The following is a 14,774-nucleotide window of genomic DNA, read 5'->3' on the forward strand; positions in this document are numbered from 1 at the left end:
AATAAAATGAATGAATTAAATTGCCTTTCAGAAGATACAAATTAGGTTTTATTAAACTGGAAGACTCTTATTTATAATAAATTAAACCTTAGTCCATAAATCTTATTTTTTCCAGCTTTTATGTTTTACTGGAATGGATTTTTTATGAAAGGCTTAATTTTCTCAGTGTAAGTTTTAGCAATGTGTGTATATATATGTATGTATGTATATATGTATACGTGGCCAAAAAGCAAACCTACTAAGTACGACTCTTATTTTTCCATCATATTGTCATGAAGTATTAAGATAATTCATGAGCCTTAGACAAAGAATTGGAAGATCCAGCTTAGTGATCCAACTCAGAGATTTAATAGCCCTATGACCTTGGAAAGGTCAGTTAGATTCTCTAGAATTATATATTTACAAGGCCGCACTGGGATAATACTGACCAGAGAATATATAAAGAAAATTATTTTTAAATCCTAAAATCTACATACTTGAAATGTATTATTATTATATACATACCTTTTTTATTGATTATACCTTAGTAAAAAAAATTCATGAATTTTAAGGAAACAAACCAAAATTCAGATTAAAAACTCTCAATTGATAAAAAAAAATTCAACCCCAGTACTATCCATTATGTCAACAGTATGGTGGAAAAGGAATCCCTGTGAGTTGGTGTAAGCCCTAAAAATCGATGTATAGAACAGAAAAGCCAAGTTTATCCACTTGAGTAGTCTCCAAGGCAAAGCCTTAGCACCCTGAAGACCCCTCAAAATGAGTTTGAAAGTCACTGGCCTTAAACAAGCAAACAAACAAATATGTAAACAGCACAGTATTTCACGTTCAAAAATAGAACACTAAAAATGTTCTTAAGCAAAAGTGACAGATAGCAACTCATTCAGAAACTTCTAAAAATTTACTTAAAATACATTACAGTCTAAAAGTACCCAAATATCAGGAGCCAGGGTGGCTCATAGTTAAGCGTCTGCCTTCAGCTCAGGTCCTGATCCCAGGGTCCTGGGATCCAGCCCCGCATCAAGCTCCCTGCTCAGCAGGAAGCCTGCTTCTCCCACTCCCCCTGCATGTTTTGTTCCCTCTCTTGCTGTGTCTCTCTCTGTCAAATAAATAAGTAAATAAATTATTTTAAAAAAAAAGGAAGAAAAAAAAATGAAAGTACCCAAATATGATAAAATGGTGATTTATTGAAACCACGGCTGTGCCTCACTATCGATTATGCCACCGAAACACTTTCATTGGAACTCACCGTTACTGCAGCGAACTTCTTTGGTATCATTCATAATTCGTGGAACAACAGCTAAAAAAAGAAAAGTTAATTTAAAATGGAAATGGTTAATCAAAACAAAAAGAATATATATTCAGTAATCTCAAACAGCATAATTTAGTAGAACCATTTTATGATTTAACTTTTCTTATATCAGAAAGTACTTAGTTAAACTGAAAGCTACAGTAAAACAAAAGAAGTTATTTGGTTCAAATCTCAGGAGAATGGTTATTTCAAAAGGGAAAATTTTAAGGGAGAAAAGTGAATGGCTTAAATGTCATCCATTGCCTTAGGGTGATCTGTTAAGATTCCTTCTAGAAGGTATCTTGATTTTATGACTATAATATCCCAAATCACTAGAATTACAGAAATTTTATCCAACTGATTCCACTGGCACTTCTTAAATTTCTGAATTAAACCAAACATCTATCTAAAAACCGCCTTACTACATACTGATGGAACAAAGGAATGAATAAAAACAGAGTGCTTAAATCATTCATTTAAAGAGAATAATGGTGGGAGTGAGAAAGTCTTCAGAATAGCAGTTTATCACCAAATCTTCACTGGGCTTACCAATTCCTTCTATTGAATTAGTGGATCTCAAACTTTAACATGCCTCAGAATCATCTAAAGGACTTCTTACAAGACAGAGCGCTGGGTCTCATACCCAGAGAGGTGTGATTCTGACTCAGTAGATTGGAATGGTCCAAATTTCCCAGGTGATGTGGTGTTTCTGGTTTAGGGACCATAAGCTGAGAACCACTGTATTGTATCAAACCTTGATTTGTAATAGGGAAATTTTGATTTCTAAAAAGTTATAGACAAGCGGTATTTGTTTTCATCTTTTATTCTTAAAATTAGAAACATTTTCTTTCTGTATGATCAAAAGCTCAGATGTTCTTTAGAAAGAAGAGAATTAGAGAAAACAAAGATTAAGTCTAGGGAAAAAAAAATCACAACTGCCATTAATGTTCCTCGAGGCCCATGTTGCCTGTAGTCAATTGTTTCATTTAACAACAAACCACAAACATCTTTCATGTCATAAATACGCTTCTGCAATATTAGAATGGCTTTACAGTATTATATGGGAAGTCTATGGCTTTACTTATCTAACTCACTATTATTACAATAGAAGTGGTTCAAATTTTTAAATTTATTTTTAATAAGTTATGTAACTAAACTTTTGTGTACATTAATTATTTCCTTAAAATGAATATCTAGGAGTGAGATTTCTCTGATGTAAAAGTAACTTTTTAAAAAAGATTTATGTATTTATTTGAGAGAGAGAGAAAGACATCACGAGCAAGAAGGGGAGAGGGAGAGAGAATCTCAAGCAGATTGTGAGCTATGTGCAGAGACTGACAGGGGTCTTGATCCCAGGACCCTGAGATCATGACCTGAGGGGAAACCATGAGTTGGGTGCTTACCCATCTACACCCAGGCACCCCTATAAGAATAACTTTTAAGGATTTTCTTATATGTCATTACATGGCCCTTTAAGGGAGGTTGCTCTAATTTGTACCAGCACCAGCGGACTGAGAATACTTATTTCTCTACACAATCCCCAACTCCATGATATATATATTTTAAGATTTTATTTATTTATTTGACAGAGAGAGAGATCACAAGTAGGCAGAGAGGCAAGCAGAGAGAGTGAGGGAAGCAGGCTCCCTGCCAAGCAGAGAACCCAATGCGGGGCTCGATCCCAGGACCCTGGGATCATGACCTGAGCCGAAGGCAGAGGCTTTAAACCACTGAGCCACCCAGGCACCTCCCTCCCCCAACTCTACGATCTTTTTTTTTTTTTTCTTTGTAAAGATTTTATTTATTTATTTGACAGGGAGAGAGAGAGAGATCACAAGTAGGCAGAGAGGCAGGTGGGGTGGGGGGGGGGGGGGGGAGCAGGCTCCCCACTGAGCAGAGAGCCTGATGCAGGGCTTGTTCCCAGGATCCTGAGATCATGACCTGAGCCGAAGGCAGAGGCTTAAACACACTGAGCCACCCAGGCACCCCTCTATGATCTTTAAAAGGAAAAAGCTTTTCAAATTTGAGGGAAAATAGCATTCCCTAGTTTAACTTCCATTTTTGATTGCTAAGGAAGTGAAACATTTTTCTTATATATTTTGGGGGCCACACAATACTTATTTTCATGTTGGAAGAAGTGAGACTGTATCTTTTTACCTTTTTTATTTCCAGTTGCATCAGATGGCACTTGTGGTTTTTCAATGTTCTCATCCTCTGTGAAAGAATTCCTGCAAACGCAAGGCCAAGCCAGTCTGGATCAATGAAATGAACAAAAGTCATGGAAATCACATCTAACGCACTTTTTTTTTTTTCCCCCTGTGTGGGCACAAGATATTTTGATGAACACAAAGAAACACTTTCTGGATTTCATTCCTCAAGACCGGCAATCTGGCCTCAAGTGAGGTGGGTGGAAATCTCATCATCTCTAATCAGCAGAAGCACATTTGAAGAAAACCAGGGCAAAAAGTCACTCTTCAGGCCAAAAGCGAGCAATCTCTGATAGCCTGGGTCCAACAGAAGTGAGTTGGGAACACACACTCGTTTTTGGAAATTGTTTGGCTAAAAGCACGCAGTCTTGAAGCAAGGAGGCCTGGAAAGTCTGAGGCACAGACTCAGAAGAACATACACACAACCTAAGGGTGCGTGTATGTATGGGTGCTACGCAGAAAACGACCTACGATCCTGTCACGTCTTCTGTCCTCAGACGCGGGCTAACTGTACTGAACGGTAAGGGTTAGCTCCTCTCGGTGTGTTTCTCCTTTCTGTTATGCAACTAAGTGCTTGGCCAGATTGCTCTTTGACTCTTCAAAGTAGAGACCAAATAATCTAAACCACGGACGGAACACTTGCTGGTCCTGAGGACAGGGAATACGGAGCAGGATGTGATTGGACTTTGCTGGGCTGTGCTCTGATTCTTTCTGCACTTCCACTGCAGCAGAATGGAGAACAGATCACTGTCCTGATTTCACTGCAACGCTATGAGCATGAAATCAGATGCTCTGTGTTAAGTTACATTTTATAAATATTTATTGTCCCAGATACTGTGTGGGGCACTGTGATGGAGAGGAGATGAACAGCCATAGTCAGTTCCTTCAAAAATAGAAACATCAGCAAATTACAAAGAATCAAGGAATTAAAAATATTGCTAATGTGGGAAGGTGTGATAATTTTATTGCAGTTTTACTTGTAAAGTTAAGTCTCTTTTCTTTCTTTGATGCATACCATGAAGTATTTAGGGGTGAGAGAGAAAAATGTCCAGGACTAACTTTAAAATATTTCCCTTCTCCCAAGGAATGAAGAAACAGATAAAGCAAGCATGGGGTGAGATATGTTTAGTTGAAGGTTGACTGGGTGCCAGGATAAATTAAAAAAAAAAAAAATCTCTGAATTCATGTGAAGCAAAAACTCTAAGTGAAGCTTCTAAAAGATACAATCCCGAAATGCACATACACTGAGTTACTTCCTTAGTGGAATGAGATGTTTTGTATGGTAAAGCATCCCGCAGCGATTCCTTATGGGATTTTTGTGAATAAATTATTTATTTTTTAAAATGCGGCTTTTTCATGGAAAGCCTATGAGGAGAGCAAAGTACACTGGCAACTCTACTGCAAGTAAAGTGAAAATTAGCAGATGATGCACAAATATTGATTTTAATATTTTCATTCTGTTCAGATTTACACTGATTCTGTTGGGACCTCTGGATTCTAAGCCTCAGGGCACAGACATGCATAATGGTCACTTTTTTTAACCTTTTCTTTTCTGACTTTATCTTTTCTCACTTTGTTGCTCTAAGCAAAGGATCGTTATTTAGAAGGAAGAATGGGAGCTCCTGGTTAGCTCGGTCTGGGGAGCATATGACTCTTGATCTCAGGGTCATGATTTCAGGCCTCACATTGGGTGTAGAGATTACTTAAATAAGTAACTAATTTTTAAAACATAAAAGGAAGTATGAAATCATTATTCCCCAGAGGTAGCAGAGATATGTAAAATTGGCTTTTTCTGTAGAAAAGCTGAAGGTGACCATTGTGAAAATAAGGACAATGATGAATGATTACACCTGACCTGTCCATGTGCAGGATATACTGGAATCAAGCACTGGGCCACGGACGTGAGGCCAGGGTCCTAATCTCTCCTCTTTTTCTCTGGGCTTTGTGACTTGAGCAAATGACCCACCTTCTCAGCATGGTTTCCTCATCTAGAAAACGTGTCTAATACGCATCCTCCTTGTAACACAGCATGGGTGATAATTAAATATACATATGCTCCCAGGTAAATTTGAAGATAATTAGAATTATTCTTTCTGGAAATGTTCTCAGAGTGATTTACCTAATTGCTTTTTGATAAAGATCTAATATTTAATGTTCTCAAGGTTAACTTAGGTAAATCTTTCAAACCTGTCTTGCTTTTCCTATGAAGGAAAGAAAAATGTTTCCCTCCACTGTAGATCCTAAAGTGACCTTTGGATGGTAGAGAAACATGAAAAGTCCATATTAATATTTATTACCTACTTTGCAACATACCAGACACAATATGGCACATGGAAATTATCTTATGTAATTCTCACAAAGTAACAAGTGGTAGGTAGTATAATCCTTTTTTTACAGATGTGGAGATTAAGTCTCAGAGGTATCAAAACTTTAGCTGCTATAATTAATAAACTCTAGGGTTGGGGTACTTGAATCCAGGTTTATCTGATTCAAAAAAGTTTTGGCCCTTTCTACACTGACCACTTCCAACACTGACCACTAATAAATTCCCTTATTTAATGGGAATCATTACAGTTAGGCTTAGGGTTTGCATTAAATGCAGTATTCTGAATTTAAGGTAAGTCCCTTCTTTAACCTTATACCATAGGTGGAGCTTGAGAAAAACTTGCTGGGGAACAAATTTCCCAAAACTTGTATATCTCAAGGGAATTTAATCAAAATTAAAAACAGTACCTAAATTGGCTGCTTGGTAAATCAAGTCTGCTCTTCCGCATTGATAATGATGAGTGAGACAGACCTGACTGACTTGAGTGAGGGCAAAGAACAAACCAATGGGCACTGAGCTCTGTTATTTAAAACGTACTTTTCAAACAAGTAAAGGCTTCTGTCAGGCTTACTACTTCTGAGCATTGAGGGAATAAGGCCAACTTCATAAAGTCGTGGCAATTCAAGTGAGTTCTAATCCTGGGAAATGTCCTAAGAATTCTTCAAATACACGATTATTTGTATTTTTGAATTATAAAAAAATTCTTATGGAAATGCTTTCATGACCTCCTGAGGCAGAGAGAAATGAAGCACAAGTCAGGAGAGCTGAAACCATTCCTGCCTGAGAGGCCTGCAGGAGACACAAATGATTATGGCATGGCCCTTTTGTCTTTCATCTCCCTAGGAGGTTTAGGTTTGCTTCTCTTTTCCCGGCAGTAGAAAAGTCAAATAGTCCCTGAATTCCATCATATAAAAGAAAAGCAGACTTAGCCAGGTCCTTGGGCACTGTCCCTTTTTGACAACTACAGGAGATGTGAATATATTCACCTGGCTTGTCCCCTCTCCCAAACCCTCATTGTCACCTCTCATTAGAAAGGAAGTGGAAATGGGAGGACAAATGTTTATTTCCCTCTGAGATTCTAAACCTTCTGAAAAAGAAAAGTTCTATTCTTGTGGCAGAGACAGACATATTTGTAAATTTGTCTAGATTTTGCCCAGAACAAAGTCACACCTCAAAAATTCAAATATGAGCTCATACCATCTTGGGCTCTACACTGACTGATGGTTCATTTAAAAAAAAAAAAAAAAAAAGTCACCTAATTCTTTCTGATGGTCTCAAAATTCAACGATAAATATCACAGAATGAAATGAGATTGAAACTTTTTCATTTTAAACATTACTCTGTAGTAGAGTCAAATCCTGTTGGTTTGAAAAACTGTTGGATGTGTTTTTATTACAGTGTTTGAAGACCACTAGAATTGTTATGGTTTCAGTGCTTTAAAGAAGATTATTTTCCAGAGCACAAATATTTGGACACGTTTCTTTTTGTTGCTTTCTTTAATGTAGGCAAAATCTTTTGAAATCAATCTTTAGAGAATTTTTGGATTGCACAATTCAAATTTGTGGCTATCTTACCATTCCAGTGGATGTAGCTGTGCCTTTTTATTCAGGAGCTGAAACTGTTCAAATACATTTAAAAGAGACCAGGACTGAGTCAGGACTGAACCAGGTTGTCCTACAGGTTTTGCCATATCATAAAATTCACGCATCAAAGATCGAATCCCAGGAGTAGTAGATGGGAAGAGCTGAGAAGAAATATTCAAAATGAGAATATCAGAATAAGTCATGGAAAATAATTTAAAAGAAATAGAGAAGGCTCTCTATCTTATTCAACTATTTTAAAAAGTCAGATATTTATTTAAAATCCACTGGTCAGTATCATCATATAATTTTTCTGTGCGGTTGTCAAGGTAAATGCCACTTTTTATAAAGAACTAATTCTGTTGACCATATTTCCAAATGCAGTAAGTGTTCTTTCTCTTCTCTTTGAGTGAAAATGGGTATCTCTTTCCTATAGATAGCTGAGAACAGCTGAATGAAAGAGTGACTCTAGCATTAGGAAAAATGAAGGGAAATCATGTGGGGTTGCAAGTGAACTTTGTCAGGGTAAGAGATATTAATCCCATGGAAAAGAAAATCTATGGTTATCCTCTTTCTACTCTGAGAGTCAGGAAATTGGAGTTTGCCCTTTTTCCTGTAAAATAATTCTTCAGTTTTCACATTGTACCAAGAGATGTTCTCTACATTCAATATCTCAAATTATGAATTCCCGAAGAATGAGACCTCTCTGTCTTTGTTGAGTTTTGAGCCAACTGTCACAAATGTAATACTTACTATATTTAAATTAATTAAAATAATCCATCAATTAAATTACTATCTTTGGGGCAAAAGCTTACTTTGAGCCCTCTACAATATGAGATTAAATTATAAAGACATGGGCCGAACAATCATTCATTAACTTAGTAAATTGGTTATAACTTAGACAAGTAGCATGTGAATACATGCTATTTTTTTAAGTAAAAAATAACTGTTTGATCTAAACAGATTAATAATAAATTATCAGTGGACTTTGAAAAATGTTTTAACCAGATTTTTTGTATAAGCAAATCTTAGGTGGAAAAATAGAAATCCATTATAGTCCCTCTAGATAAGTGGCAAAACTAGAAACAAAGCAAATACTGAACATGCATACACACGTAATCAATTATATTGATAATGACCTTTGATATTGACCAATAAATTAACAGAACCCAGGAAAATACACAGAAAGGAAAACAAATGTCAGTTATTTTTTTAGGCTAAAACCCAGTAGTAGCTATCATAATTATTTACATTTTCTTTTTTGAAGTTTGCTATAGAGTTGCAACAAATTAAGATTTAGGTTGTTTTCTAAAATGTGGTTACATTCAGTAATATTTGATTTGACCCAAATAAAAAGGACATGATGAGCAGAAAGAAATTTCTGTTACATGTACGTGTCCCAAAGCTAAAAGCAAAACTTCTCCAGAAAAAAATAGACATTTTCCCCTTCAGAACTGTCATATACTGGCAGCTACACTGATCTCATATCCTTTTACCTTGAATAAGTCATGTATTATTTGCAAACTCTTAAAGAATATAGGTTCTGCTCATTTTAATATTTAGATGTCTGAAAAGAAAGAAGCTTACAAAGCTTTCTATTTCTTAAAGAAAAATCTTCACCCAGTTTGAAAAAAAAAAAAACAAATAAGGCTGATCTATAAGCTCAGTAATCATGAGGAATCAAATGTCACTTTTGTTTTACCAGTTGGAATTGCCCCAAGTTCCCAAGTTCCTTTATGAAAGTCATAATTGAGTTCATCTCCTCTAAAGACAGGCATTGGTTTTGTTCCTTCTGATAGTTTTCACCCTATAATGGAGGGAGAGGAACAATTCTTAAGCACTTGTTACAAAGTCAAAGCATGTTTAGCCCAGTTGCCCGCCCCCCCTTTATAAACCAATCGAAGTTTGAACTCTATAAAAAACAGCTGAGCTAATTAATGCCAAATCATGCCTAGTGACTTCAGCTTGTCACAACAGTGTCTGACTCTAAGAAAATTTCCATACTTGACAAAGAGGACCTGAATGAAATTGCTCAATTGCGTATTGGTAAGTGAGGGTGGGGAGATGAGTCCAGGAGGGTAGACTGTGTGTGACAATTTGGGAATGTAGGGAGCATCTCCTTCAGGCTTTAGGGTGCCAGAGATCAGAGCAACAGGTGAACACAGGACTCTCATCTGTGGGACATTACAATTTTGGAGTTCGTGGATTCTAATAAACGGTCCCCCTACCCCATTTTTCCTCACATTCATTTTTTTCTGAGGCATCCCTGAGAGAAGTTGCCCATATTTACCGTTACTTCTGGGTTAAGTGTTTCTAACAGTTTTAATGACAGTCCACTCACTAATGAAGGAAAACAGGGAACTAGAGGAAAAAATGAATAAAATCCAGGAGAAACAGCAGTCTGTAAAGCCATGTTCTGTCTCTCCCAAAAACTCTCCATAGAGCATCAATGTGTGTTTGTAAGAACTTTCACATCCTTCTCTCCCAAATTCTCCAAATACAGGTTTTAAAAACAGAAAGATATATAGAGAATAATACTGTACTTAATGATCTGTACAGATTTTTGAGGCATTAAGAAAACTTATATTAACATGCCATAAAAATTAACCAATGCTCCTATGAAGGACTACATCCTGATCATCCGCAGCTAAGCAAAGATATTAACCAGATGTGAATTCTTTAAAAATTAATATTCTAACTCCAGTCCCTTGAGGTCAGTCTAGAACATTCACTGTTCTTCTAGATTGCCTTCAAAAAATTCTACTATTCCTTTAAAAGTATTCTAAATAACATCTAATATGTATTATTCATAATATCCACAAACATTCCTTAGGAGTTAGGAATTTCTTTATCTTAACCCATAACTGCATCATAATCAGTTACTCATACTTAGTGGACATAAAATAATCTTGGTCTTCAGGGCAGAAAACTATAAAGAGGAGGACTATAACAGATACCAATTCATTTCAAATCCATTATCCATTTGTTTAGCCACACAATAAAGAAAATGGCACCTTTCCAAGAATGACTTGGGAAAAAAAGAATTTGTCACTGAAAAAATAAGCACTTACCTTAAAAACACCTGATCTATAAAGTCCCTGAAGTATCTCAGAAAACATTGGAAGTGAAGATTCATTAGAGAAGAGAAAATTGAAAGTATCTTGTAAAAGGAATTCTTCTGTGTTTTGGTCCTCAAAATCCGTATTATCATCATCTTGAAAATTTAAATGCTCATGCACCTGTGAAAGAGTAAAACCACCGCAAATATTTTTCATTGACTTTTTAAAGCAGTGAAATCACTTCTAAGACATGAGTCATTCCTGTTGGCTTGTAGATCAGAACTGACATCTAGTGGCCTTTTTGGAGGTCAACAGCTTTATAAAATACAAAGACTGCTCTTTCGAAGGTAGTTTTTTATATGAAAAGTAATGGATTATAAAGTCACAATAGTTTATCTTGTAACTCTTTACTGTTGAAGAATTTGTATTCAGGAAAGATAATATATGACATTTCTGAACAATAATTTTTATTTATTTTTATTTATTTATTTTTTACTATTTTTAGATTGTCTCTATATTCAAGTTAGTTAACATATATGGTGCTGGGACAACTGGACATTAACATGCAGAAAAATGAAACTGGACCACTTTCTTACACCATACACAAAAATAAATTCAAGACCTAAATGTGAGACAGGAATCCATCAAAATCCTAGAGAACACAGGCAGCGACCTCTTTGACCTTGGCCACTACAAATTTCAAAGAGCATAATACAAACTAAGATGTGTGCAAGATAATGAATAAATGATTAAAAATGTAGATTCATGAAGTTTCAAAATTTTATGGGTAGACCTTTGAGCTATTCAACTAAATGTCCGAGCCACATATAATGCAATCATTCACCTTGTACAACAGTTTGAAAAGCGGTCAATGCAATATGAAGCGGAATTCTGGTTGCACATTATTCGTTTGTTCCTTTCCCTTCTTCCTACTCCATAGCTCCAAATAAAGTTTTCTGTAGATTTATGCAATCAACTGTTTTTTTAATCTTCTTGCCACTAAAGGATATTTTAGATGAAAGATAAGTTGGAGGGGATGGTCTGAATGAGTTCATTGAAAGGATGAGTTGATTTGAAAGGAAGTAAAAGAATCAGAGTATACAAAAGCACTCTTTAATTTACACATATTTATACTAGAAAAAAACATATATTTTAAAAATGCCTGTGGCTTTTTAAATTAAAATATAGGCCAACTTAAAATTATCTATATATAAAGAGTAAGAGTTAATTTTTTCTACAAACCCATGTGAATAAGCTGGATAATCTTCTATTTTCTATTATCTACATGTTTGCCACTTTATTTCGTAAACGGGGTGATTGAACTGTAGAAAATCCATACCCTTTCTATAGTGATGCATAATGGGGATTGGAACTCAAATAATAAATCATAGATTCTCCACATATTGGTTAATTTTCTGAACTACAGTAAAATATAAGCCTGTAATGACTTTAATACTAGTTGCTATTTATTGGCTGGTTACTATAAAAGCAAACAACCCACCCACATACACATATACTCCGCTCCCCCAACACACACACACACAATAGATCATTCAGTGTAAGGTCGAAGTTCATAAGAAGCTTTTGGGATACTTACCTGGAGCACTACAGGGTCTGGGAAACTGTAGTAACCAATGTCAAAGGTGAAAAGTTGAAAACATAATCTGCATCTGGAATAAAACAAATGGTGATATAAAAATATATTCTATTTGCTACATTTACTCTATTATTTGATACATTATTAACAGTTACTAAAGTTAAATGTCAAGATTTGTACTAAGTAAAAGGAATAGTGGCTTGGAAATTACATGCAATTTATTTTTAAATTCGAATTTGTTTTGTTCCTTATAGGAAATACAAATATATCTAGAGTGTTCACAACACATTAAACAATGAAGTTACTTCATGAAAACTTAAATACGGAGAAGGAAACTCTCCTTCTCCTAACTGCTAGGCATTCTTATTCACATACAAGCATGATAAAGCTTACTTTGAGTCATCTCCTTCTTGTTGACATTCTAAATTTAACATTGCCTACAAAAAAGGCACGAAATTATATTCAAGTAAACTGAAATACAGAGACAATAGCTATTGGATATTGTTAATAAAGCCCATAAGTAAAATTATACCTAGTCAATGCAAAGATCATATGCTAAAAATAGCTAAGTTTAAAAAGGAGATGCAATTAAAATTAATTTAAACAATGTGTGCTTTATTTCTTGTCACTATTATTTGAATGCTAACAAGTCTGTGACATGCTCTGAAGTTTTAGAATCTATAAATATGAAAAGATGTTTATGAGTTCATATTTGTATGCTGACATAACATTTTCCAAGTAGCACCTACTTGTGATAATTAAGGTATATTTTCAAACAATTTTTAGAATTTTTTTTTTTTTTTAATATTAGCATTGGCTTTTACCTATTGAAGGCCTTTGGTCCCAGAGTAGATGTTTCGCTGAATAATTCAGCTGCTAGGAGGAGTTTGCTAATTGCTTCCTTCATATTATCAAAAGCCTGAAGAGGTGAACTGGCTGTCAGGAATGTCTCAAAAAATGTTTGCAGCTGTGAACAAAGTAAAGGATTCAATATTGAAACAATAATCTCAGTCTATCATTTCCAAGGTGACCGGTTTGAAAGATTCTTTTGGGTTATGTGTCTTTGAAACACTCCTTAAACAAGACATTTTGATAAGCTCTATATAGTATGTGTATATAGACACACACACATATATATCTTCTATATAATATACTGAAAGATTATATAAGGTACTAAAATATATTGTATCATGAATGTTGTATACATTATACATAATGTGTATATACTATATACATTTAAAAATATAAGCCTTTTAACTGGATATAGGGTGACACTACAGCTTGTAGTTTAAATTGCTTTAAGAGTTATTTTAAAAAAGAGATTTTTATTCCCCTCCCCCTTTTTCTAATTTCATGGCATCTAATCATAGAAAGTGAAGTGGAACTATTTACAGGAGCTTGTGATCAGAACTTCCATGTTTAATGTGACTTTACTAGATGAACTCAGACTGGCAACTCACTTTGAATTTTTGTGTCCTTCTCTTTAAAACGGGTGAATACCACCACCAAGAGGGCTGTAAACCCAAATGAGAAGAAAATGTATTTGAAAGACACCGTAAGGTATGAAATTCAGATCTAAGTTTTTTGGTATTATCACTTTCTTGAATGTATCAGATCAAAAATAAATGGATGAAAGTTACTCCTTCACAGCATTTTGCTTTGGGAGATCTAGCCAACTAATGAAGAGCCTGAGAGAATTTCAATGTTCTCCCATCATTTTAATGTAAGGTTTTGTGAACAGATAAGATGGGGCACTATTACAAAAGGGGAATAAAGGTCAGGGGCACTATTACAAAAGGGGAATAAAGGTCAGGTTTATACTTTCTTAGAAACACAATTATTGATATCATAAACAGCTGTTTTTATTTGCCTAAATATTAAAATAATTGCAAGAGTACCTCTTGAGGATGCTTAACATCAAAGTCCAAGTTGAAATTTTTAAAAAGCATAAAACAAATCTCTTATTAAGTCATAGACTTTCTCTGGAGAAACATAATCTTTCAAGAATGAAGAACAAAAAATATTTTTTGAAAAAACATGCAGCAGGTATTCTGTTAATGTTTTTGGAAGGACAGACTAGATCCATCTGAACTGTGTAAGATTACAAAGTGAAGACTTTTGTTGCTATGATAATGAAGGATAGATATTGGCACAAGTGACCTAAGGGAAATGGTAGACGTATCATTAAAATACCAAGCAAAATTCCCCGAGAGAAACAAATACTGACTTCATAAACATTTTTTACCAGCTGAAAAACAGAAACGTAATGAGATGTACATTTTAAGACTCTACGAACACATCATTAGCATTTGGCAATTGGGATGTTTTTCCATTTCACTAAGGAAAATAAGTGTAATAATTGTAAGATCAAAAGAAAACAAATTAATGTTAACACTAAAAATGTTAACACCCTTGAGTCAAAACAGACTAATATTGTTTTTCCAAATAAAAGTAACTCATATTTCACTCTGTTCACCATATTATGTAGAAAGGGTTATTGACGATTTTATCGCCTTTTCTGTTTTAATGTTTCCTGAATATCACAAAGGTCAAGGTTAATAATTTAAGAAAGTTGGAAATGTTTGTGTAGCATGTGAGATGCATAAGATTGATGATCAGATGATATCTTCCATAGCAAGAAATAATTAGCAAATTAACCTCTTAGGGTTATACTGATTCTCCCACTGCAGAACCGATTATTTCTAAATCTCTGA

General features: G+C 34.9%; 1 protein-coding gene across 2 annotated transcripts in view; it reads right to left on the minus strand.

Moving 5' to 3' along the window:
• Window positions 1-14,774, minus strand: part of CPED1 (cadherin like and PC-esterase domain containing 1) — a 262,654-nt gene that overhangs the window by 127,816 nt on the left and 120,064 nt on the right. The window contains exons 7-13 of one of the 2 annotated variants that reach the window (XM_032870566.1): window positions 12,885-13,027; window positions 12,061-12,133; window positions 10,476-10,643; window positions 9,107-9,211; window positions 7,399-7,568; window positions 3,449-3,519; window positions 1,250-1,300 (exon numbers count right to left, since the gene is read on the minus strand). In XM_032870566.1, the coding sequence (XP_032726457.1) occupies window positions 1,250-1,300; window positions 3,449-3,519; window positions 7,399-7,568; window positions 9,107-9,211; window positions 10,476-10,643; window positions 12,061-12,133; window positions 12,885-13,027 (781 nt within the window). The remainder of the gene's footprint in view (window positions 1-1,249; window positions 1,301-3,448; window positions 3,520-7,398; window positions 7,569-9,106; window positions 9,212-10,475; window positions 10,644-12,060; window positions 12,134-12,884; window positions 13,028-14,774) is intronic. The other variant, XM_032870574.1, reaches the window with a different exon arrangement.

The sequence above is a fragment of the Lontra canadensis genome, unplaced genomic scaffold (genome assembly GCF_010015895.1).
Source record: "Lontra canadensis isolate GAN:19392208 unplaced genomic scaffold, GSC_riverotter_1.0 scaffold2, whole genome shotgun sequence".
Lineage (NCBI taxonomy): Eukaryota > Metazoa > Chordata > Mammalia > Carnivora > Mustelidae > Lontra > Lontra canadensis.